General features: G+C 43.2%; 1 protein-coding gene across 8 annotated transcripts in view; it reads right to left on the reverse strand.

The window, feature by feature from the left end:
• prom1a (prominin 1a) overlaps positions 1-27331 on the reverse strand; it is a 79773-nt gene that overhangs the window by 40284 nt on the left and 12158 nt on the right. For all 8 annotated transcript variants that reach the window (XM_072664188.1, XM_072664187.1, XM_072664185.1 and 5 more), the window contains exon 2: positions 678-736. In XM_072664188.1, the coding sequence (XP_072520289.1) occupies positions 678-736 (59 nt within the window). The remainder of the gene's footprint in view (positions 1-677; positions 737-27331) is intronic.

Here is a 27331-nt window from a genome sequence, read left to right on the forward strand (position 1 = left end):
ACAGAGCCTTTTGAAAACGTTCTTCAATTTTTACATTAGTGATGTTAAGCTTGTTCTTGTTAAACTGAGTTACTGCAAACAGCTGAAAGCTTTGGGTATGATTGGGGAGATTGGGGACAGTCCAAGCTTAGTATTTGTTAGCGACTTTAGCCTATCATCTCCTGATCTTAACTAAAGAAGCATGCATCTCATGAGATGCCAAGATGTACATAACATATCGTCTAACCACACTACAGTGAAATACTCAGCAGCACGTTCAGCATGTCATTCCACCGCTGGCCTTAAAGAGCCCATGTTTGTCATGTTTGCTTCATTAACAGGGGGGGTGGGGGGGGGGGGGGGGGGGGGTTCTGCAACACCTCTCAGCTCCTCCTCAAAAGAAGACCACAACTTCAAAAGGAGAGATGCTGATTAATTAAAGCCTACGATTAAACTATAACACATGGCTCCTTCCTGGGCTCGGAATGGGAGCTGATGCCAGAACCAATTAGCGGCTCTTCTGCCACAGTCATATAATGGGGGGGGAAAGGCTCTTCTCTCCTCTCCTCGGCTTTCACAAGCAATTACCGCCCCGCAGGAGAACAGATTTGGGGGGACAAGGTCTTCTCAGCTTAACTCTGTTGAAGGATCACCAGGAGTCACCTGTGCGGTCACAAGCACGCTTGACACCCTCTTACCTTCTGGTACTCGGACTTGATGGCTCCGAATTTATCCTTCGCCACCCGGATGACGAGATCTGCAACGACAGGAAGGGAAAAAAAAAAATCAAACACAAGAGACGGTGTGAGGAGGCTGCAGAAGGTTACGTAACCCGCTTCATCGGCTAGCGCGAAAACAGCAACAATGTGTCCACTGTGGCCAGGCCTACTCCTTCACTGAGCGCCCTGAGCTGCTCCCACAGCCACAACAGAGCGGCCTTGAAAATATGGGCTTGTTTTCATACAGAAAGGTTTCGCACAGCCCGCCGGGGGTGCTGGCCCAGATGTTTTGCAATCGTTAGCTTAGCCTGTGAACTCCGAGACATATGCTGTGATTGATATGGACTCCAAACCACTACTGCACACATGGGAAAATCAGAAGTACTAGATACTAGAACCTTGTACGACTAGCAAGCTCCCTAAAATACCTCACATAAAACCAGCTAGCTTTGTCAAATGTGGTCGTTAGGTTGCTCTGGCAGTTGAATCGTATAGCTTGAGTAGCTGGTGTAATAGTGGTTACTATTTTATAACAAAACTATCATTATAAAGCACTTAGAAATGGTTACAATACGTTTATTAATGGTTATTATTCAGTTCCAACATTAGTAAGAAGTTAAAACTAAGGGTGCAACAATCTGATGGTGTATTGGCCCGAGACTGGCCAAATTGGACATAGGGGGAAAAAATAAAATAATTATTTATTTTTTTAAATTATTAATTAAAATTCTTTTAAAATCTAAACTATAACCCTAAACAAATGCAAACATTATAACAAGCAGCAATACTTATCCTATCCAACCATATTTTTACAAGCAACAACTCCAACAGCAGTTTGTACAAATATTTAAATGCGTACATGCGTGACTGTCTCTTATAAATTAGATTTTTTAATCTATAAATAATTTTTAGGCGTCAAACTTCTAAAAACATTACTCAAAATTGTTCTAGAAGAGGATAAAAGATGGTACTGGATAGCTATCGGAATCAGCAGATACTCAAGGTTACAGTCTCGGTATTGGCATCTGACATGAAAAAGTGGTACCGTGCCGCCCCAAGTTATAACACATTAATGAAAATGGGCATCATCTGATCAGCAAATATGAATAAATATGATAAATACTTCAGATAAATATGAAGTGATGGACTGTGTTCACATTCTAAGCTCTAAGCAAGATTACTGACCTTCACTTTTTCAGCACTGTTGATGTTAAAGTCTGTAATTCATTAGAAATGTTGCAGTTTTCTATCCTATAACAACTTTTTTGGTGTTTATAAATGTTATGAACTCATTGATATATAAACATAGACCATCTGAGATGGTTGAAAATTCTAATGAACATTTTCTAGTTTTATCATTATATCATTATTGCATAATAATATAAGCAAAAAAAAAAAACAAACAAAAAAAAAAAAAACACATTGGACTTAATGGTGATTTCAGACCCACATATAAGAGAAGTATAATATCTAGATTTTGTAACCCTTCGTGATTAAATATCATATTTGTCTACACTAATATGGCTAGAATTCGTCTTGGCTTAGTCCCAATTTCTTTCCAATATTATTTTCCAACCAACCCTGGGGCATCCCTAAAGGTGAATGCAGCCCTTAATAATTTATGTAGCATGTAATAATTTCCCAATAATGTAAAAAACAAACAAACAAACAAAAAACAGCAATGTAATTAAATTGTGCACTTGATCAAACATATAATACATCTTATTTATGTGTAATATTTCTAATAATGCAATCTGGGGTCTTGACTGTTACTGTAACACCATTTTACAAAAAATGCAACACTTACATTTTTGTCTGATTGTTTATAATGATTATTTCATTAGCTGATTATATCATTAGGTTTAATAACATTTATGACAACATTTTTTTGGGAAATTCCTAAAATATTAAGTGCTACAGTAACTTTGGAACGTTAGACATTCCTAATGTGTGATAAGGGTCTTCAGGACTGTATTAAGCAAATGTAAGCTGTATGATCATCCCTACCACTGTATTTTAGCTCCTATTGTATATAAAAGTTAATGTTTATATATTTTTATATTATGGTTTTGGATCAGGGAAATCATTCTGGAAGGGAAATCATTGGACTAGTGCATCATCCTTAAGTTTGTACACTACCTGTTGTGATACTTAGTGGCACCACCCCAATAATATTTACTGCACATTGGCAGAACAGCAGCATTAATACAATGGCACTGAAACTCCACCCTACATACACCACAGTGTAGCTTCAGCCTTCGTCCCAGTGCCAGCACACAGTGCTCCTGTACGCTCATGTACACTCCCGTACAGCGACTGCCTTGGTTGACAACTGACGTGGAAATTCATGTTGGATGTGCTACGGATCACTGCTTACCCTGCCACATGTTACAGTGCGCTTCATCCCCTCCGCACACTGCGCGCACATCTGGGCCAGTCGACTGAGTTAATCACAACTGTGGCTCTCTTGGCTGCGGGAGTCATGTCTGCTCACCGTGAGTGACTGAACTCATTATTAGACTAATCTGCCAGATGAAAGCATAACGAATGGCCAGCCTGAACACAACCGACGCATGAGCAAGCAGCGTGAAGAGCAAAGAATGAAAGGACTGGCCATCCTTACTAAACACGGTGCTCAGAGCGTTCTCAGCTCAATTCCAGCTCCTCCATTACCATTCCTCCAACAGAGTCACAGCCACCATGCAGGCGGAGGCCTTCTCCAGCTGTCTGAGCCGGAGTGCTAGCATCCAGGCTACGTACAGTGTCCTCGGCAGGCATTCTTCGTTTAACTGTGTCTTTAACAAAGAAAAATAAGCAAGATTGTTTTGCTTTTTCAGATTGAGGAGAGAGTTACACTAACGCTAACTTAGTTGTATTTATTAGCTTGTAGATCAAGGGCTAGGCTAGCAGATCGAGGAAGGATGCTAATGCTAACTTAGTTGTATTTATCTGCCTGTAGATCAAGGGCTAGGCTAGCAGATCGAGGAAGGATGCTAATGCTAACTTTGTTGTATTTATTAGCTTGTAGATCAAGGGCTAGGCTAGCAGATCGAGGAAAGATGCTAATGCTAACTTTGTTGTATTTATTAGCTTGTAGATCAGGGGCTAGGCTAGCAGCTCGAGGAAGGATGCTAATGCTAACTTTGTTGTATTTATTAGCTTGTAGATAAAGGGCTAGGCTAGCAGATCGAGGAAGGATGCTAATGCTAACTTTGTTGTATTTATTAGCTTGTAGATCAAGGGCTAGGCTAGCAGATCGAGGAAGGATGCTAATGCTAACTTTGTTGTATTTATTAGCTTGTAGATCAGGGGCTAGGCTAGCAGGTAGGATTGCTAGCAGATGGAGGTAAGATGCTGATGCTAACGTTGTTGTATTGTATATGGTCACAAAATTTCTATTTCCAAAATAGCAACTTTCAGTGGATGTTAATATATATAATGATGGCAAGCAGCAGGACCTCAATTTCAGGGTCAATTTTAGTTTCCCGCTGAATCGTTCCTCAACTCAACTTTTGTATTTGTAGGTTCCACGGGTAGCTAAATGGGGTGGGTCGGGTTCTGCTCCCCATGCCTGCATTTCCATCCCTTCTAATCGTCTGTTAGAGTTAGGAATTTTCCTTTATTGGTGCACGTGAACCCCTTCTTCCATAGCAAACATCTCAAAAGGTGTAGTCTGTTCCAGAGGAACCCCTTTTTTTCCATAGTAAACATCTAAAGAGATGTAGTCGGTTATTCATAGTAAATATCTCAAAGGGTGTAGTCGGTTCTAGGGGAACCCCTTTTTCCATAGTAGGAACCCCTTTTTCCATAGCAAACATCTCAAAAGGTGTAGTCGGTTCCTCTGGAACCCCTTTTTCCATAGTACACATCTCAAAAGATGTAGTCAGTTCCAGAGGAACCCCTTTTTCCATAGTAAATATCTCAAAGGGTGTAGTCGGTTCCTCTGGAACCCCTTTATCCATAGTAAATATCTCAAAGGGTGTAGTCGGTTCCTCTGGAACCCCTTTATTCATAGTAAATATCTCAAAGGGTGTAGTCAGTTCCTCTGGAACCCCTTTATCCATAGTAAATATCTCAAAAGGTGTAGTCGGTTCCTCTGGAACCCCTTTATTCATAGTAAATATCTCAAAGGGTGTAGTCGGTTCTAGGGGAACCCCTTTTTCCATAGTAGGAACCCCTTTTTCCATAGTAAACATCTAAAGAGATGTAGTCGGTTCCAGAGGAACTAACTCTGTCCGTCAGACGCTTAGGCCTAATGGCAAGGCAAACGATGCAGAGGCCGTGATCCACAGCAGGAATCTCCCCTCCACTTGGTGCAATGCAGGGGTTTTCAATCCAAACGGAGAAGCGCTGGGGGAGAAAGAAATGCTAATGCGCAACGCCGCTAACAAGTGCGTTTTTGACAGGCACATGTTCTTTCTTCTTCCTCTTTTATGCTCTTTCAGAGATGTTCGCTTTATTATTCAACAGCGGCAGCGCTGCCTTGTGAAAAAGGGGTCGCTCAAGGCTCTGCTTTCAACCAATTAGGCATTTCTATTCATCATAACCGTGCCTACACATTACAGGGAGACAAATGGCTTTTTCTCCGGCTTCGGGACGGGACCCAAAAAGGCGCTAAGGGTGGTCCCACTCGACTAGGGCCTTCCATGACAATTGCTGCCATTTTCACTCCCAGAAGAGGGTGGATACACTAATGAGTAATGATAGTGGCGATGAGTAGCAACTCCTATAAGGATGTTGTTGTTTTTTTTGCCACAGCGTTCCTTAATCTTTTCTACTTAGCATGACCTCAATGCAGAGTAATTAACATAGCAGTTTTACACCGAGGGATTGCACCTCTTTTACATCATTCCGGGGAAGAAAAGAGCAGTGACGTGATTACAAAGGCTGTTAGAGAGAGGACAGGCGCGATGGATGCAGCACCGACGGGTTGATGAGAGCCTTCTCTTGCATGAAATTTACCAAAGACTTTAGAAAGTGCACTCCAAACGAGGACAAAGCATGAAATATGAATGCTTGATGAAAGCAGAATGATGTATTTGTGGTAGGAGGTGATTTCTCTTACGGCTCCTTGCATCAGAATAAGTCAAATTGGAAGGTTAAGGTAGTAGTTTTAATCTGCTGCACCAAAAACTTTCACCATTGGTCAGTTACGTCTAGAGATGCACCGGTTGCAATTGTTGTTTTTTTTTAAACACATGATCGTCAAATTCTGATTTTGGCTGATTCGATTTTCTTTCTTTCTACAAATTGTAATAAATGACAGCAAACAAACATTTCTGTTCTAGTTTTGATTAATACTAGAAAATATTTACTATTAAATACACATTTAAAATGTATGTTAATAAAAAACTTGAGAAATCTTAAGATAAAAACCAAGAATTCTTTATGTAATATTTACTATGAAATACATATTAAAATGTATTTTTAATTAAAAAAATAAACTTACGATGAATCTTAAGACAAACACCAAGAATTATTATTTAATAATTACTTTTAAATACATATTAAAATTATTAATTATTATTATTATTATTTTTTAAGAATAAAGTATGAGGAATTTTAAAACAAACACCAACACATCCCAAAAATATTGGCTGGAGCACTATCCTTCATCTCAAAGAACACTGTTCTTCCCACTGCTCCACTGCTCAATGCTGGGGGGCTTTATACCCCTCTAGCCCACACCTGGCATTAGGCAGCATGGTGCCAATAGGTGAATGTTTAGTCCTATTCTATTGGCAGTACTTCTCTACAATGTGTATGTTTTTGCAAACCTGTGTCAGCAATGGTGCTTAACTTAAAATAGCTAAATGCATTGATTAAAATGGGTTGTCCACAAACATTTGGACATGTAGTTTAAAAACTTTGGGGGGGGGGGGGGGGTGTTTGAGGGGGAGCGCCGGTGTGAGAGAGGCTGCATCGTGTTTAATGAGTCATATCGTCCAAGCTGTCTCACCTCTGGTAAACTCAGACTGTCGACACAGTGAGAGGCAAAGTGAGGAGAAGTGAAGAACTCTGGAAGGTCGACAGAAGTGAAAGAGAGTGGGTGAGCTGATTAAAAGAGAAAGGTGAGGAGAAGCTTGTCACTCCATATCCTTCACATATTGATCTAGCTTCTAGCTCCATCTCCCTCACTCTCTCTATTTCTCTCTCTCTCTGTGGTCAGGCCAGGTTGGTTCACAGGCTAAGGTGCAAAATCTTGTGGATACAGAACTGTACAGCAAGCATTTAAGTTGTACATTTAGAATTTCTGAAATTCATATTCTGGTAAAACAGACAAACCAAAATCCCAACATGGCTGCCAAGAACCTGTGTGAAAGTCTAGCTGAGTTGACAGGGTTAGGGTGGTGCACTATTCTACTGTGCAGGATGGACCGCACGATCATAAACGTATTGATGAGTCATAAATTCGTAAAAGCAAAGGAGCCTATTGAGTCATATTGTCCAAATATAGTTACAGTTCTTCTATGGCGATTCATTTTGGTTTCATAAAGAACCGTGTTGGTAACAAAGACGTGAGAGTGGTCCTTCTTAACAGAGTATCAGGACACGTCAACAGCAGATCAGTTAAGTAGCAGCAGTGAAGCATCTGAATGAGCATCTGAATGAGAACTTCCTGAAGATGTTCTGCTGATGCTTTACTGAAATTCAGTAGATTTACTGATGATCTGCTTCATCAAGTAGACTTAATATCTCACTTCCATTAAGCAGAACCTAACCCAGCCTTACCCAGACCCTAACCCTCACCCTGGTCCTAATCTCAACCTTAACCTGAAACCAAACCCAGCCTTACCCAGACCCTAACCCTCACCCTGGTCCTAATCTCAACCTTAACCTGAAACCTAACCCAGCCTTACCCAGACCCTAACCCTTACCCTGGTCCTAATCTCAACCTTAACCTGAAACCTAAGCCAGCCTTACCCAGACCCTAACCCTCACCCTGGTCCTAATCTCAACCTTAACCTGAAACCTAACCCAGCCAGCCTTACCCAGACCCTAACCCTCACCCTGGTCCTAATCTCAACCCAAAACTCAACTACGCCTTACCCAGAACCCAACATTAACCCTGGTCTTAATCCTAATCTTCACCTCAATCCCACCCAACATCTAATCCTAACCTCAGACCAAAATCTAACCCTGGTCCTAATCTTATCTTTAACCTAAAACCTAATCCTAAACCTTATCCTGGCTCTAGTCCTATCCTTAACCTTACATCCTAATCCCAGTCCTAATCTTAACCCTAACCCTCATCCTGGCCCCAGTCCTAACCCTAACCTCAACCTAAAACCTAATCCTAAACCTTATCCATGCATCCTAATACTGGTCCCAACTTCAACTAAAACCTAGTCCTAAACCTAACCTCAACCTAAAACATAATTCTAAACATTAACATTCCATCCTAATCCTGGTTTCAATCTTAACCTCAACCTAAAACCTAATCCTAACCTTCATCCTGGCCCTAGTCCTAACCCTAACCTCAACCTAAAACCTAATCCTAAACCTTATCCATGCATCCTAATACTGGTCCCAACTTCAACTAAAACCTAGTCCTAAACCTAACCTCAACCTAAAACATAATTCTAAACATTAACATTCCATCCTAATCCTGGTTTCAATCTTAACCTCAACCTAAACCTAATCCTAACCTTCATCCTGGCCCTAGTCCTAACCCTAACCTCAACCTAAAACCTAATCCTAACCCTCATCCTGGCCCCTTAAACCCAGTCTAATCCAGTTAGTCTCCAGTTCCAGACTGGTGTCTGCAGTAGCAGGTCTGCAGCAGCTGGTGGAGGATGCTGAGATGGTCTGTAACAGAGCTGTTAGATGATCAGTGATTTCTACAGATCTGAACCTGGACTCTTCAGATGAAGTGAAGAACAGCTGAATTCAGTAAAGGTCTTCAGTAAAGGTCTCTTGATGATCTCCTGAATGTTCAGATGTTGCTTCATCACAGAGATGTAGAGTTGAGAGGGTGAGCATTTCACCTAAAAAGTTCCTCTCCAAATAAAGGGCCCCCAGTGATTCTTCTACAGCGTCACTTTATTTTTATGAATGTAGCTGCGATCCCGTCACTAAACGTCTTGTGAGAACAACACCTGGGTCAACTTTGAAGCATGGGGGTGGACCGGTCATGCTTTGGGGTCGTGTTGCTGTTGCAGTAGCACTGACAGTACCGCACCGCACCATCGCCAGGAATGGGGGAAAAACCCAAATGATGAGATTAACAGGATACAAAAAGCTGAGAATTGTACTAAAGGAGGCGATCCTCAGCCCTGACTCTGCAGGGTTTCACAATGACGGATTAGCTACAGGAGCTGCGTTTTGGACAAGGGTGCTAAAACCTTATCACAGACTGTATACGTGCACTATATTTATACACTGTATATTAATTTTAATAACACACTAAATTCAATGGTCAGCTTAGAACCATGAGGTCAGAGAGTGGCACACTGGCACACAGACTTTCACAAAGACAAAACAAGCTCTGCTGCCTGTTGCTCTGTCCTGTCCTCTTTTCCCATGCTCCTCTGTGAATACACCGCCTAGAGCCCTGCTCACTCACACACTCCCACACACACACACACACACACACACACACACACACACACACACACACACACACACGGACAGATTCTGTCTAATTCTCTCCTTGTCTCTTACGAACTCGCTCTTGTGTTGCTGAGTCTCTCTCTCTCTTTCTCTCTCTCTCTCTGACCTGGTTTGATTGCATGTGCTCCCATTCATGGAGCAGGAAGTAAACAGACCCCGGGGCTCAGCAGTAAACAAAAGAGGTTGAAGGGCCCAGTGACTCAGGGTTGGCTGCTATGCTAACACACAGGCGCACACACACATACACACCTTTGTGACAACACACAGTGGGAGTTGGTGTCATTCTCACAGTTTCTCAGCAGCTTAAGCTCACCTCGAGCAAGTTTCTCTTTTTCCTTCAAACAATGCATTCGGGACCACGTCCAAAAACCCCATCAGGATCACCAGAGAACAGCGAGCTTACGCAAAATATTAAATATCATAGACCTGCAACAATAAGCCCACCTTGTCTGTGTCTGCGCTGGATTCAATAAACAGGAAATCCCCCCCCAAGAGTTTACGGCCTTGTTTTATGACTGTCGCAAATTGGTGCAGCCTTCAAAGACACAATGGCATCATCCGTAAGAAAGCATGCTCCAGTTTTTACCCTCCCAACACAGGAGTGGAAAGAAGTAAGCTTTACAATTGGATTTTTTCCCCCCATTCTTCCCGACACCCGTGCAGTATTGCCAATGCTACGGCAACAGCAACACATCCCCAAAGCATGACAGATCCTCCCCAAGCTTACGCAAATATGGCCTGAAGCATCTCCCAAAGAAAGCAAGCTCCAGCCTTAACCCTCCCAACACTGCTAACAAGACTAATACTGCGTTTGACTAGAGCTCACATGGAATATCCGATCTCCAACGAGGAAAAGTCCAAGAAAACACCTCTACAGCTGGGAATTCCTAGAGTGAAAATTCCAAGCTTAGCATATCTTATCTAAATGATCTGGTTGTGAATATTTGTGTTGTAACACATTGAACAATCAGTATCAGCTGATACTTATAATTTAGGCCCTTGGAGATCTGGGGACTGAGACATCAAGTTAGTGGCTCCAAAATCTATCCTCAGCAAACCACAAACACGGCCTACTCCTTTTCTGTATGCCAGTGTCTTGGGAGTTGGGATGGAGAAAAACGATTCTAAAAAAGGTCTCTTGGAACCGGTTTGAGAATCACTGCTGGACCTTTGGGACCAGCGTAAGAACAACTTTCTGGAATGTCTAGAGGTCTTTTGGGACCAGTTAGAGAATCACTGCTGGACCATTTGGAGGTCCTATGGAGCCAGTTTAGGAACGAGCTCCCAAGACAGCTTACTCCTTTGCTGTGTGTTGAGAGTTGGGTTGGAGCAAAACTCTGGACAGAACTATGGTCCCCTGGAACCAGTTTGTGAACCACTGCTGGATCTTTAGGACCAATGTGAGAACCACTGCTGGACCATCTGAGTGCCTCTTGGGACAAGTTTGAGAACCACTGCTGGACCATTTAAAGAAACATTAAAATAAGTTTTGAGACCCACTACTGAACCATCTTGATATCCATTGGGACCAGTTTGAGAACCATTGCTGGACCATCTGAATTCCTAGAACCAATGATAGAATATCCAGCTTTCTCTTGAGACCAGTTCAAGAACCATTGCTGGAACATCTGAATTCCCCTTGGGACCAGTTCTAGAGCCAATGCTAGAATACCCAGCGGCCCCTTGAGACCAGTTCAAGAACCATTGCTGGAACATCTGAATTCCCCTTGGGACCAGTTCTAGAGCCAATGCTAGAATATCCAGCGGCCCCTTGAGACCAGTTTGAGAACCATTGCTGGAACATCTGGAGATCCCTAGGCACCAGTTCAAGAACCACTACTGGACCATCTAAATGCCCATTAGGACCAGTTCTAGAACCACTGCTGGTCCATCTTAAGATCCTTTTGGACCAGTTTGGGAACCACTACTTTATAAAACCCAAAAGCAGTTCTTTTAAGGATGAGAAGGACGGGGTAATTATGTAATGGTGTAATTACATTTGATAAGTGCAGCAAAATAAAAATAAGCCCTGATCTCTAGGGGTGAACTACTTACAGCGTTGAGAATTTAAGCTTGAAACTCCAGTGAGAGATTGGTGGATGGTTTCCAGCTCAGCTGAATGATATGTTTTTGAGTTGTGGTGATGAGGTTCTCATTGGCAAGCAGCAGGCTGATACTGACATTGTGTTCCATTTTAAAGCTCCCGGAGGGCAACCCACTGAGAGAGCAGAGTGAGCTGCTATGGTGATATAAAGCTTGACTTGTGTATGTGTGTGTGTATATGTGTGTGTAGGATGTTTGTGAGGGTGCCTGCTGCTTGCTGGAGATGGTGGAGGGAGGTTGTGTTAGGGTGGGAGAAGTTGGTGTGTATATCCTGCTCTCCTGAACGAGATACGTGCCAGTGATTTGACAGGAGTGAATGCACGGGAGGTGTGTATGTGTGCGAGTGTGTGTGAGCGCATTAGTGCTCATGCAGGGGAATATGTGACTGCTTTGCCGCTCTGTCACTAAGCTCCGGGGATCACCATTATGCTTACTGTACCATCACTGAGCTGTCAGCTCTCACTTTATCTGTCTCTGATCAAATCATCGTGGGGTATTAACGCATCGCATAATTTGTCAATTAAGCCGCCACATTACTGGCTGCACTGCTGAGCCTATCAGAGTCTATCAGCACACACCCCCCCCTGAAAAACACTCCTTTAGCCTGGCTACACAGTAGCCTGTGTTTAAGCCACACATTGCAAATGATGAACAGCCAAGTTTTCAGTTGAGCACCCACCACAGAGTGCCAGACATCACAGCTGACCAATTAAGATCAAGGACGCCTTCTCAGTCACCCTTCTAACATGAAGGAAGAGAAAGTTTTGACACTTGCCTAGGAGACAGGGGAAAACCTTTGCAGACAAAGGTGTGAAGCCACTTGGCTGAACATCCAAGACACAATATCGTTCGCTCTGGTGCCAGACTTGGAAACATCTGAGCTGGCAGTGCGTCTAGGAAACTTCCAGTCATGATGTAATCACACCAACAGCGTGCCTGGGAAACATCCTGCCAGAATGTGGTCACTCTGATGGCGTGCCTGGGAAACATCCGAGACATGTAGAGTTGCTGCGGCATCAGGCACGGGACGGGAAAATCTGAGCCACGATGTAGAGTCACTCTGGCGGCAGGCGGTGTAGGAACATCAGAGCCACGATGTAGAGTCACTCTGGCGGCAGGCAGAGGAACATCTGAGCTACGATGTAGAGTCACTCTGGCGGCAGGAGGCGTAGGAACATCAGAGCCACGATGTAGAGTCACTCTAGCGGCAGGGACAGGAACATCGGAGCCACGATGTAGAGTCACTCTGGCGGCAGGCGGTGTAGGAACATCAGAGCCACGATGTAGAGTCACTCTGGCGGCAGGCAGAGGAACATCTGAGCTACGATGTAGAGTCACTCTGGCGGCAGGCGGCGTAGGAACATCAGAGCCATGATGTAGAGTCACTCTAGCGGCAGGGACAGGAACATCTTAGCCACGATGTAGAGTCACTCTGGCGGCAGGCAGAGGAACATCTGAGCTACGATGTAGAGTCACTCTGGCGGCAGGAGGCGTAGGAACATCAGAGCCACGATGTAGAGTCACTCTAGCGGCAGGGACAGGAACATCGGAGCCACGATGTAGAGTCACTCTGGCGGCAGGCGGTGTAGGAACATCAGAGCCACGATGTAGAGTCACTCTGGCGGCAGGCAGAGGAACATCTGAGCTACGATGTAGAGTCACTCTGGCGGCAGGCGGCGTAGGAACATCAGAGCCATGATGTAGAGTCACTCTAGCGGCAGGGACAGGAACATCTTAGCCACGATGTAGAGTCACTCTGGCAGCAGGCATAGGAACATCTGAGCCTTGATTATAGAATCACTCTGAAAGCAGATCTGTGAAACACCCAAGCCAAAATGTAGGGTCCCTCTGGCAACAGGCATGGGAACATTTGAGCCGTGATGCAGAGTCATTGTGGAGGTGGACCCTGAAAACACCAGAGAGTTGCTCCCAACCTGGGCTGCGATGTAGAAAAATTTGTCATGACTGTTTGACTATATCTGCGAGAAGTTAAAAACTGCACAGGTTTGGCTGTGCTGTTCCTTGAAATTCAGTCATACCTTATCCTTTACCAGTCATCCATCCATCTTCTCACCTTCCTCTTCGCCCTTCCTCCCTGCAGGGTGCGATCTGTCACTCACATTTTAAACCCACCATCAGAATGAGTAACTACATCTTCTCCACTGTGGGAGAAAAGGAGGGCAAGTGATGGAGAAATAAGGAACGACCATTTTTACTGCAGCAACCCCCCTTTCCAAAACAGCACACCCTGCCTCCATTATTAATTTTTCATGACATGATCTCCCAAAAGTGGCTGCGGAGATATGCAGCCGTGAATGCACTAGTAAGCCACATCACCTCATATTATTATCGCACCAGGGATGTTGTACTCAACTAGGTTTTCCACATAAAGCTGCTTTATGCATGCAGAACATCCACAAAGGGAAAAAGGGTGAGGACTAGCTTGAGCTATAAATGTGCTAGAAGATTTGGGCAATGGCCAGTGATCATAACATGATAATTGTTTATGTATGATATGATATTATTGCACTTGGAAACATGGTCACCAAAATGCCAAGTGGTTGTTATGGTATACCAAGTGGTTGCTAGATGGTGTTTGATAGAGTGTAGCCATGTAGTTGCTATGGCATTTGGGGTGGTTGCTAGGGTGTTGCCACGCAGTTGCTTTGGCATTTTAGGTGGTTTCCAAGATGTCCTAGGTGGATGTAAGAGGCTGCTAAACAGGTGCTATGGTGTTGCTGGGTGGTAGACATGGTATGTCAAGTGGTCAATTACTAGGGTGGTTGTGAAGGCTTTGCTGAGTAGATGCTAAGGTGTTGCTAAGGTGTTCCTAGGTGGTGGCTATATTATATCAAGTGGTTGCTGGGGTGGTGTCCATGAGCAGGTGCTGCTAAATGTGTTACTGGGGTGACACAAAGCTGGTGCTACGGTGTTTCTAAGGTGTCCTAGATGGGCGCTATGGTATATAGCATGGTATCTGATAAGGCAAGAAACTAGGATAGCTATGATCAGAACGGTGCCACCTACGTGACACGCATTTGCCATAACAGTGAGAACGCAGCTGAACACTGAATCATCCATCCCTCTCCTCGACTCCATATATCTGTCAGTACGCCGGTGGCAGTCCCCTGGGCATCAGTGTAAAACACCGAGATTAGCAGAGCTGCCTAATTGATTGGATTGAATGGCTGGGCCATTAGCCACGCTGTGTAATTGATTTGAATGAATGTCTGAGACACAGTGGAGAGACTGGCACTTTGGTAAAAGCTCCCCATGAGGAAAGACAAATACAACAAGGCAAACAGCCAGCATTATAAAATATATAACCCATATCTCAATGGAAAAAACAAGCATTTCTTAATGTAGCAGAACAGGAAACAGGGGCGTATAAATGATCATTTGCAATGACGCGTCCAATCACTCACTCTGACGGTCTTTGTGCACCGATATATCATTTCAGGGTCATGTTATATGGACTGACTGTTGGGGTATCTTTGGAAAAACAGCACTGCTGAGTATTGATACACACTTGTTACTTGTCATACGTATTGCTCTCACCAAGACAAATTCCTTGTATGGGTAACATACTTGGTGAAATAAAGAGATTCTGATTCTGATTCTGATTCTGATATCAATAAGGTGTCATGGCATCAACAAGCACGCAAATCTTTCAGTTTCGTTAGCCAGGCACTTCGGATATTTATGCTTGTGCTTGAAGGAATTCATGCAAATTCAATCAGAGCTTGCAATTTTGACCAGTCTATAAAAAACAACAACAACAACAACAAACCAGTCTTTGGTCATGCTATAATAAGCATGCTGTCAAATACCCTGAGGAAACAATGAACAAGTAAGTGTCCCAATACTTTTGTCAATATAGTGTTTTTTCATTTTATTAGTTTTATCTACCGTACTTTACAACATGTACCAATGAATGCTGAACGGCTAATTCATCTGACTCTTTATTTCTACATTATATTGACTTTAACATGGTACTGCAGTACCGGTTCCCCCTGCTAAACTGCTCAAGTGCACAAATTACAAAGAAATAAAAAAAAAAAAAGAAAAAAAGAAATGAAAAAAGTATGACATGAAGGTCGACGTTCTAAGGCTTACCAAGTTTGGCAAAGTTTATGGGGCCCGAAGAAGGACCGTATTTACACTTATTGGTGTGTAAGCTGACCTAACCATCGATTTTCCACAGCACAAACTACCGTCATTATTTATTATTCTCTGGTCTGTATTGTGTTGTGTTGTCTGTCCGCACTTGTTTGTTTGTGTTGCACTTGTGTCTTGTATGCACTGTGTCTATGTTGCACCATGGTCCTGGAGGAACGTTGTTTCGTTTCACTGTGTACTCTGTATGTAGTTGAAATGACAATAAAACCCACTTGACTTGACTTGACTTGACTTGAAATGCTGCACATTAGAAATCGCAAGGCCGCAAGTCATGAACTCCAAAGCAGAACCAAGCTGTAAGGAGTTCTCTCCAAAGGCTCAACAGAAGACCAAGTTACGTTACTTTTTGATTGCAAATAAACAGATACAGCCAGCTGCTTCTCAAACACGTACTTCAGTAGAACATAGCCAAGTCTGTGCGGCTCAAGGACATGATTTCCCCAAGAGCTTTGCTACCATTGAAGTAGTTTCGGATTCAGCAGCGAAGGTGGAGGCCTTGATCCAATTACATATCCCACCACATTTCTACACTCGAACCCCACGACTGAAGTACCAGCTTTCAGATCCCAGATTGCTGAATCATGAACAGGTGTTTTCTGAAGATCTGCGTGTGAATGTGAGGGGAACTGTGCCTGTGGTGGTCGGAGGTTTACCGAGTCTCAAACTTGTGGGTTGGAGGACAGAAAGTTCAGAGGCAGATTTGCTGGAGTCGTGGGCTGAGCATCACTGCGGCACGTCTGCAGAGTCACCGCAACACCTCCAACAGACGCTCCTATTATTACCACGACTTAAAGAAAAGCTACAGACATCCGAGGGACACGCGGGAATAACGGGATTACTCCGCTGAAGCGGCGCGTATTGGACAGATCCGTTTCGATGGCGGGGTTCAGCTCTGCTCACGTATGTAGATCCTCCTCGCTGTGCCAGAAGCCTCGGGGAGACACGCAGCTCCTGCGTGGAGCTCGCACTGCCAGCTGTCGCTACAAACAAAGCTATCTGCACCCAGCAACCAGTGCGAGATACAACAGCTAGCTAAAGCTGCTGCCACTGCTGCGTGTGTGTGTGTGTGTGTGTGTGTGTGTATGGGGAGATTGAGCCGAGGCCCAATTAACTCTTTCAGAGAGTTTAGGGCAGATCCAGGCTGAGCAGTACTCAAGGAATGATGGTCCCGGCAAAATCCGGTAAAGTCCACAACTGGGAGATTACTGGATGCCCAGTAACTGAACCCCAGTGCAGTTTTGCACTCAGTGGAGGTCAGTGTGTGAAAAGACCTTTTGGAGCATTTCTATTGGTCCATTCATCAGGAAATTGGGACACAACGTACAGAACATCTGCCAGATTCACATAGGTCAAAAAGTGAAAAAAGTTTCTTTGCCCAGCAGTAATGACATGCAGATACACTATATGGACAAAAGTATTGGGACAGCTGTTGATTCATTGTTAATACTGAAACCAAAGGTATTTTCAATTTAATTTTAAATGTTTTTGTTGGAATAATTGTCTCGAACTGTCTAGCAAAAGCTTTCTACTAGATATTGGGGGAATATGTTGGCAGTGTAGCTAATTTTAGGCAAGTTTTCCAAACATAAATAAATAAATAAAATAAAACAAACAAACAAAGAAATAAAAGCATTGATATTGGCATTTACACACAGTACTGGTACCGGCGATAAAGAGCACAGATACCATGAAGGTTACTGAGGCTTTACCTTTTTGTTTGTATACTTTAATATAAAAGCAAACATTTAAACAACAATTAAAAGTCAGTCATAAGCAGTTATTACCATAAACAGAGATTTATTGGGACTTTTACATTACAGCACTGTTTGTTTTCTAAAACCAAAAGTTGAGTTTAAAAATTGCCACTTTTTTCACTGCTAAACTTGGTTTCACTTGGTGAAGCTTACCAAGATTATGCTTCCATCATTTTTATTTTTTATAGCTCTGAACCTTTTTAAATGTGTAGTTTTAAATGCTGCTCTTTCCAGCTTTTTATAGCTTATTTGGTAGAAACTCTATAAATATCAGGTTTTATAGCCATTCATTGAGTGTATAAGTAATTTTGGTATCAGTACTCTGTATCGGCTAATACTTCAACACACACACACATACATTATACACATACACATACACATACATACATATATATATATATATATATATATATATATATATATATATATATATATATGCAAAAATGCAATATATCGTCTGGCTTACAGTATCGCAATAAATTGCAATATATATTTCTTTACTATACATATTAATTGTTAATCCCTGTATCATAATGTGCAACGTATCACCAGGCCCTTGCCAAACCCCAGGCCTAGTTCCCTCAAAGCAAAATGAGCCCATATCATACTTAAGCATCTACCATCATTGTAGGGCTGGACAATGCTTTATAAAAATATAATAATAATCTGTGATCTGCACTGCAATAGTAAACAATACAGCTGAATTATCACCAGATTTCACCAGAAGTTACCAAAAGTCAATGATCCAACATGTTATTATATTAATAAAGCATACAAAGAAAAATTAACGGCACTGATGGGATATAAACTGCCTCTGCTAGATAGGTCATGGGCAGTGAAAAAGTTCGGTGAGTATTACGTGACTATTGCGATACAGCCCTAGACCACCAGTTTAATTTAATTCTACTACGGTTAGTCCTTTCTTTTATTTTATTGATTTATTTAATTAATTAATTAAATGCTACGCCCTCAGGGATTTTCCCACAGGATACCAGAACTCGGCTTGAGAGCTCGAGAGAAATGACCAGCATCAGTACCCGAACAATCTGAACAATAACAACCTGCTCGAACACACACAGGGGAAAGCAGGCTCGGCAGTAACCATGCAACCAGTTACCAAGGTGAGGGGAATGCTTCTCCCTCGCACGAACAGAGAGAGGGAGAGAGAGAGAGAGAGAGGGTGAGCGAGATAAAGAGAGGGGATAAATAGAGGAGAAGGACGATGTAGGGAAATAGAGAAGTGCAATCTTCTCTTTCGCGTGAGCAGTACTAATAAAAACGGCATTAAGTGCTCGAGTAGGTTTTAACCCACAGCTAGAGACGAGCGTATTCAACAGAGCAGCGGGCTGCTTAAATACAACTCATAGTGGAACTCTAAGCTTAATATCTGGATGGGAGTCTGAAAGCGTTTCGGCTGGAGTCTTTTGTGTTTCTGAAATAAAAAGATAATGATGTGTGTCACACTACAGGTCAGTGTGAGGAGAGAAGAAAAAAAGCTAGACACTGAGAGTAACTTTGCGGAATATGCACACAATGAGTAGCAGAAACGACCCGCCAACATCCCAACATCACGTTCCTGAACTGGTTCATTCTGTTCCTTTTCCATAGTACACAGATCCAGAAGGCCTGAAATAATCACAGGAGCATTGGTCAAGATTCCAGAAATACGACTTCTTTCAATTTGTCTTTCATTTCCGTCCATAAACACAAAAAATCTTTTTATCAGAGAGACTTATTGTCTGATCATGCTACACTTCATGACATCTGATTCTCGTATTCTGCTGACAAACTGTAAATAACATTTTAAAGACCTCAGCAATGCGAAAAGTGTGCTTTGCCGCAAAATTCCAACACTATAAAAGGTGCTGCAGTTACATTCTAGCGTCTACCTGTAGCTTCTGCACCATTTAAGGTGGAACGGAAAATTCCTGCAAGAAGCTGGCCAAAAAAAGTACATCACCAATTGGCGTAGCTTGCATATGATGGCAGAAATGTTCAGTCTGAAACGTTTGACACCTAAAAACACATAGGTAATTTAGACAATTCATACTGTTGGGATGATGTTTAATGGACCAATCAGTCTGAAGTGTACACAGGTTCAACACATGTTCCTTCAGTGCCTTTGGTGCAAAGCAGAAGCTGTATACAATCATATATGGTGGTGATAACGGGACAGAATCAGGTTGTTCTGCTGCCTCAAGACAATTTGCTGTTACTGAGCAAGCCACAAACTCTGTTCTGTATCAGTCCAGAAGCTGAAGCAGAAACAAAATTGGGTTATGCAGCAAGACAATGATCCAGAAATGCAATTCACATCTGAATGGCTGAGAAAGAAAGAAAGAAACAAGCAAAAAAAATTCACCCTCATCACATGTAATGTTCCCAACGCTGCAAGGGTGAGGACCGACACATGCCTTCTATATATGTGCAAGCTCTAAACAGCGACCCATGCTACATCACTGGGCAAGCAACACACTCTGAGAAAAACATCGGGAACCCACCCCTGATGCATCGCCTAGCATCATCACACTGATGTGAAGTTGGTAAGAGAGAGAGAGAGAGAGACCCCCCCATCAACCTATCTGGAGAGAACAAGGCCAGTTGTGCTCCCTCGGGCTCCGGCTGCTGATGGCCAGGGATTCAAACCAGCGATCCTCAGCTCACAGTGGCAGAGCCTAGGCCACTGGTCCTCTCAGAGCCTTGAATAAAACTTTGGAGCCCTGGCTCTAAACAAGCAGTTCATCAAGCATAGCCGTGGGTCCTGAAGGACCATTTCTGATCTAGAACAGCTATGGATGATCGTGTCTCGGTTTCAGTTTTGTTCCTTAAAACAATTCGGTATCCTGGAGGAAACGGGCAAATCCAAACCACTTAATACCATAGCCTTACACATTTCACATCCCTCTAACTTCCAAAACAGCAATGCCACACTACATCTCCCATGGGGTGGATGTGATTCCTCCAATTATGATACAGCTCCTTACAGCTACTTCCCCCCCACTGATTAATTTAGCATTCGCCAGCTTGTTTGGTTCATTCCATTGATTCTCCTCACCCTCTCTTCAGGACTCCCTGGGGACAGCATCTGCATAATTTTCCGGCTCCCCTTCCTTTTTCTCTTATATAATTATCGTTGCAGGCCTTGTGGGCGATGGGAAGCACAAGAAAACACACTCGTTCATGAAAGGTCACCCCCAGCAATAAGGGCATCCGTTCCTATTGTCCCCTTTCCTCCCTGTATCCCAGTAGCCTTTCCAAAAGGCAGGGGACAACATATGTATCTAGCAGAGCAGCACGGTTTTCTTCTGAGAGGCCTTTGTGCAGGCTTCTACAGCAGCCTAGTATGTATGCTCACTAAAAAAAGGTTCTACAAAGGGTTCTACAAAGGGTTCTTTAAGTGATGCCAGAGAACAACACTTATATAGAAGAGCTGTGTGTATGAAGAACTTTTTTAAAGGTTTAAAGAAGTGGATGTGAAGGTTCTTTACCCATTCAAAGGTTCTTCACACACACATCTCTTTTACAAAATGACATACACTGAACCAGAAGAACATTTGTAGAACCTTTACTTTTACTGCAAGTCTTTTCAACTTGGACATACTGTAAAGTAAGGTTTTAACAGTAAGATTTTACTGCATATAATCCTAAATCATATCCATTATGTTAGCTCTCCATACTAAAGCAAAAATAGCACCTTGCGTAATTAAGGTGGTAGTAACTTCAGGCTCCTGCACAAGGGTGATAGAGCTTTAAATGCATGCGGGATGCGTGACGAGACTCAGACATTGAGAAGAGTTGGTACAGCGCAGTGAGTGTCTTGTTGGATGTGTGGGAAATGGGTCACAAAGCAGAAACAGTTAACAATTGGCTAAAAGGAGCAATTGCATTTGAGTGTGGCTAAAGACCAGAGTGTAGGGAAGTAGCTGAATCTGCAGGTGTATGGAAGCTTACGGTCATACGGGTCTACCAGCAGTGGCAAAAATCCCAGCCTACAGGAAACTCTCCTCGTTCTTGAGCAAAAGTGAGCAAAGGCCTCTTGCGTGCCACCCTGCTCCATATGTAAATGGTCAGCAATTCTTACCTGGAAGCGAAGTGATTTCATTCACAAGCTTCGGCCACAATTCTGACGAGAGTTTCTGCCACTGCTGGTAGACCCGTATGACCGTAAGCTTCCATACACCTGCAGATTCAGCTACTTCCTTCACACTATGGTCTTTTTCCCGCCCAAATACAATCACTCCTTTTAGCCAATCATTAACTGCAGTCAGTATCTGCTTTAAGACCCATTTCCACACATCCAACAACAAAACACTCACTGCATTGTACTGTACTCTTCTCAACTTTGAATCCAGTCACTCACACCCCTCAGGTGTTTATAGTCCGATCATCCTCAAGCCGGAAGTTAAGACCACCCTAAACATGCAAGTGACTAATTTCTGGTCTGGGAAGCTTACACGCCCAAAAGTTGCTCTCTCACTGGGCCACTGAGGGTACACTGCACTCTTGATGCTCCACATTTCAGTGCTCCATGCTTGCAAGCATTAAACTGGTCCACAAAGTAGTGCTAACACTAGTATTAGCAGGAAATCTGTGCACATACGGATCTGCTACAGTATACAGTAAAATATGATGTATTTTATTCCTTATTAAAATCAAATCAATCAATCACAATGCAATCTACAGGCTGACCTACTATAAACTATGTGGCCTACATAGCTGCTGAATTTAAATCAAACATCTTTTATTTTTAGGTCCACATACAAGGTGAATGAAGTGGGTGGCTGAAACTGTGTTAGTTATCAAATGTGATTATTTTTGTGTACCCACAGCTTCCACAGCTCAGCTGAAGCTGCTCTGAGGCCAAATCAACAGAGAAGCATCATGAATTTTCCTGAAAGGAGAGCGAGAACACAGTCAGAAGCGTTTAAAGCCTAAAGCCTTAAAGAGCTTCCAATTCATCATAATAAGCTGCTCGAGTAAACAGGAGTTAGGCAAGAACCACGACTACTTTCACTTTACTTTTAGTTACTCTACACCCATGAAAGATCGTGCCGCTAACTGCAGTATGTAACTTTGGAGAGGTGGGCAGGACAACGCTTGCGAGAACGGTCATTTCCTTTGGATCTCTCAGCTCGTCCAGAAAAACGCGTCCTTTAAGGATGGCCCAAAAAGTGTGAACTACACCTCATGACTGTAGGGGGAGCCCAGGAGCAAGACATGCTGATTTTCATTGATAGGACAAGATAGTCCAGGACTAGGCTTAATCCCTGTCTTGGAAACCAACCGCATATGTTTAAACATAGTCTAAATTTTACATAGCCAGATTATTATCATACTTATTCTATACTTTTCTATAAATATGAATAGAACCTTTACGCTATATTGCATAATTACAAAAGTTTTACTGCGACTTCTATGCACCGTTACACCCCCATTAGCGATGGTCCTGGAATGGAATTTAATCTAATATAATTAATTGCAATAATTAACAGTAGTGTATAGGTAGTACATATCTTCAGATGGCATCCTTATATGCAAATGTCTTATACTGTATACTTATACTATACAGGAGTTAAACTATATATATATATATTATAGTATCCAAATGGTGTGACATAAGAAGGCCTGCCTGTGATCTACTATACAATAACCTTGTCTAAAATCTGTGTTTAAATGACCCCCCCCCCCAAAATGACTTAACCCAACCCCCATTCTTCCAGTTTTCATTCTATACATTTCATCTGAACTTCACTGCAGTGGTAAGGACACATTGCATGAGGGAGGCCACTTTCGCGTGATGGTCTGAGATCTGCTGGAAGTGAAAACTGGGTTCACAGAGGAGAGATTGGAGCTTATTGGAGAGATGTGATATTGATGTTCTCCACTGGGACACTCCTCTGACGTTAGCGATATCCATGTGCCTCTCAGCAAGGTTTGCTGACGCTATAAACAGACCATATTCAGTTGGGAATGATGGTGAGTCACAATCTGACATTAAAATTAATTGCAATCTGCCACAAGAAATACCAATTTAGGCAGGAACGGAATCCCAAGTGGTCTGCGCCGGCGCTGTCGGCCCACCGCCTTCTTGATCAAGGGAACAGGCGCAAGTGTTTTTAGTGCAAATCTGAGGTTAGGTTCTCCTCAAAGCACAGATACACAATAGGGACAAAAGTATTCGGACACCTGCTCCTTCTTTTTTTCTTGCGAAATCAAGGGTGTTTAAAAACCATTTTTCATTTGCAGGAGTGACTGTCTCTACTGTGCAGGGAAAAAGACTTTTGGAGCATTGCAGAAATGCAGAAATAGATATTATAAAATTATTGTAATGACATGCAAAAAAAAAAAATGCTATAAACTAGGCTAAGTAGCACCCTGAGAGACATGATGAAATGACCGAGTGTAGGGTGTGTGTGTGTGTGTGTATAGCTGAAGGGGGATGTGAATCTGCATTTACAACTGACTGGGTTGCATCTGCGTTTACAGCTGACCGCCGACTCGCTCGCGGCAGCCGACGCAGCACGTGCCTCCTAAACAGAGGGGGAAAAAGACCAGAACGAGCGGGATAGGGGAAAAACAAGCCCTCCACAAGCTCCCCATTCAGCAGCCTGGTCCAAATCCTCTTCTGTATCTCATCATCTCCGTCTACCCCAAGTGTACGATCAGGGGATCAGCTAAACCGCAGCATCCCCCACCCCACACCTACTCCGAGTCGACCCTGAGGAGATGTGTCCATGTCTAGAGAGCCTTCATCTTCAATCCCTCTCTCTGAAACCCTCTCAAACCTCCTCAGCATGCGGGGAACCCCCACCCTCGGCCCTGTGGCATTACTGAATTACCTGGATCTGGCCCAACGCACTCCGTTTCTTAATGCCAGGCCCTTATCTTAAGGCCACTTCGCAGCGCCGCTGACGGTGCGCTGGATGAAACCCCATTAGGCGGATTTACGGCTGCAGGTCGACTGAAAAGATCAAGCTTTGAGAACAGCTCTGTTCAGAGGGTCTGAGGAGCCTTTAAAGTCATCTAAACCACAAACTATTCTTTTGGCAAACCTTTTTGGCGGATCAGCGTATCTATCTATATATATATATAAAATAAAAACTGAACATTTTTATTAAAAGTGCAGTAGAACTAATAAAGACTCTGCATCTCTCTGAACAAGAGGACAGTCAGCTTTCTGATAACCCCACTCTGTTTCTATGGTAACAGAGGATCCACTGTACATTAATACAAAATACAGATTCCTTCAGTTGGGGCTTTGACCCAGCGCTAGTGGACGATGATGGCATGATGAGTGAATTTTCTATATTTACATGTATATAGTATATCCCCGCTTAGAAACCTGGGCTTAGAGCACAGGGTCAGTCATGCTACAGCACCCCTGGAACAGAGAGGGTCAAGGGCCACGTTATTAAGTATCTTTACTGTCTAGTACAACAAAACCCACCCCTCGCTTAGAAATCTGGGGTCAGAGCACAGGGTCAGCCAGGCTACAGTATGGTGCCTTGGAGCGGAGAGGGTTAAGTGCCATGCTCAAAGGCCCAACAGCACCAGCATAGTGAATGCAGGTACCACACCCACTACTAAAACCCCACTACTATTAGACTCGGGAGGAGCGTTGCTGTGAGGATTTGATTGCATTTAGTGACAAGAGCATTAGTGAGGTCAGGATGTTGGATGATGACCACCATCCCACTCCATCACCCCCAACTCCCCAACTCATCCCAGAAGTATTGAATGGAGTTTCACTATCCATCATTCCAGAGAACACTCCAGAGTTCTTCCACTGCTCCACAGCTCAATGCTGGGGGGCTTTTCACCCCTCTAGCCCACACCTGGCATTAGGCAGCATGGAGCCAATAGGTTGATGATGATCTGCTCTGCTATATTTGGACATATGATGCATGTTTTTAAATATTTTCTTAACCTTCTGACGGCCTCATATGGTCTTATACTGTCAAAGGGCAGAAGGTCACCTTCGAAAATGGTCAGTTTCACTCAACAGCTGAAAATGAAAAATGTGGTGTTGTGTTTATGATAAGCTGGAAATGCAGAATGAAAGAAAGTACAGGGAACTACGGAGCGTCTTAAAGCACCTGTCTACTCATCTTCAGGATTCTCATCTCTTATCTGCAGCTGCTGTGATGGATTTTCTCTGAACTGGCAGAGGGGGAAATGATGTTGGTTTTTTCTGTAGAGAGATTCTCAGACTATTTCTTTTCCATCGCTTAGATTTGAGAATTTTACCACTGTGGGACTAATAAAGGATTATCTTATCTTATTTTATTTAAGACAGGCGGGACTAAATCTGGCCCATCTGATGTCGGATTGACCAAAGAACCCGTCACGAGAATTTACCGGAGGCAGAATTACGGTGGCAAACTTTTGGTGTTGTTAATTTCTAATGTCATATCAGTCAGATCCAGTAAAGACATGAATCAGAGGCATGAAGGGTCGCCATGTTATTAAAACATGAAGAAATAATAACACTATAAATATTATTATAACAAAATACCACCAGATTCATGACCTGACCTTGTCTGCACAGTAGGCTAGCATGCTAGGCAAGATTTGGACTATAACAACACTGGCACCCCTACTGACAGTCCGACTGTTTAAGCTGCTATGCTGCATGTGGAGTTGTGTGATTGGTTATTATTATTATTTATTTTTTTTTGCAATGCCTGCATGGCTAATAACCTTCCCCTATGAGAACGGCTTCTTGTTTGCCGGTGTACTGATGACTGCTCCACATGGAAAATAAGGAAAAGAGCTAAACTGATGGACCAAGGCCCTCCCATTGCTGAAATGCTCTGCCGCTGTGTTGCTTGCTGCTTGCCGCCAAATCGCATCAACAGAAAGTGCGTAATTCCAAAGGAAACGACGGCTCGCTTGCCGCGCTGTCACCTACTAGTGTCAACACATGGTAAGACTTTCTTTTAGAACATTTTAGAACTTCATGTTTTTTTGGAGAACTGCATTTGACTCACAAACCGCTCTTAAAACCCACTTACGCAGTTTTCACGCAGATCCCGACATTTTCTTACTTTTCTTTACTGGGATTTGTTCAGTTCACGAGGACGGTGGGATCCATCCCACTGAACAATTCAGCACTTTAAAAACCCATCGTGAATCTGACGTAGACTTCTCACCACAACCTTTTCCCCCTTTATTTTAAGAGTTATTTAAAAAAAACTCTCACGAAGATAGTTAGTGAATGAGGCCCATTCGCCATAACTTTTTCTCAATAAGGAAAGCCAATGTGAATCCGGCCTCTCGACGATTTAAAAACCCACACACAGTAGAGTTGGGTTGCATAATAAAGTGGGTGGGGGGGAGCTGTATGGTGTGCGATGGTTGGCGGTTTTTCCACTGGACCCTCTCACTCGCTCTGAGCCCAGGCCTTTGTTTCATTCTTGGGTGAAATCCAACCCACACAGGAGGGAAAGCAAGCGTGCTCGTGCGCCTGCTCGTGTGCGTATGTGCGAGGGACAGATCGGCTAGCTCTGCTAAAAATAAGCATTTCATTCAGAGGCAGGGCTGCAGTCACTCTCTGCTTTCAACCCAACGAAACACCTGAAGGCTTTTCTGTCTGATGTCCCATAATGCCGTGCTGAAGTTAGCAGGCTGGGGGGGGGGGTTGTTAGGGTGTTCGGCAGTTTTTTAAAATGTAAATGTGACACAAAAGCCAGAAGAGCGCCACATTCATGACAGTCTAAATCTGCGCTTCTCTCCAGAAGAGGCTTAACTGCGCTGGCAAGGCCTCGCTGATGGGGAAAAGTACAGCTCATCAAAGCTATTTTTAGAACACACCAAATAAAGAGGTATAATCGTATGATTTAAAAATTACAGATGTGATATGATCTAGTGATGGGGTGAAGATTGAGCTCTCTCAGGCTTTAACTTAACTCAACACTTTAAGAACTTGTACGCAACATTATTCTTGGATAACCCCCCCCCCCCACCACCCCCACCACCCCAAGG

Source organism: Salminus brasiliensis, chromosome 19, assembly GCF_030463535.1.
Source record: "Salminus brasiliensis chromosome 19, fSalBra1.hap2, whole genome shotgun sequence".
Lineage (NCBI taxonomy): Eukaryota > Metazoa > Chordata > Actinopteri > Characiformes > Bryconidae > Salminus > Salminus brasiliensis.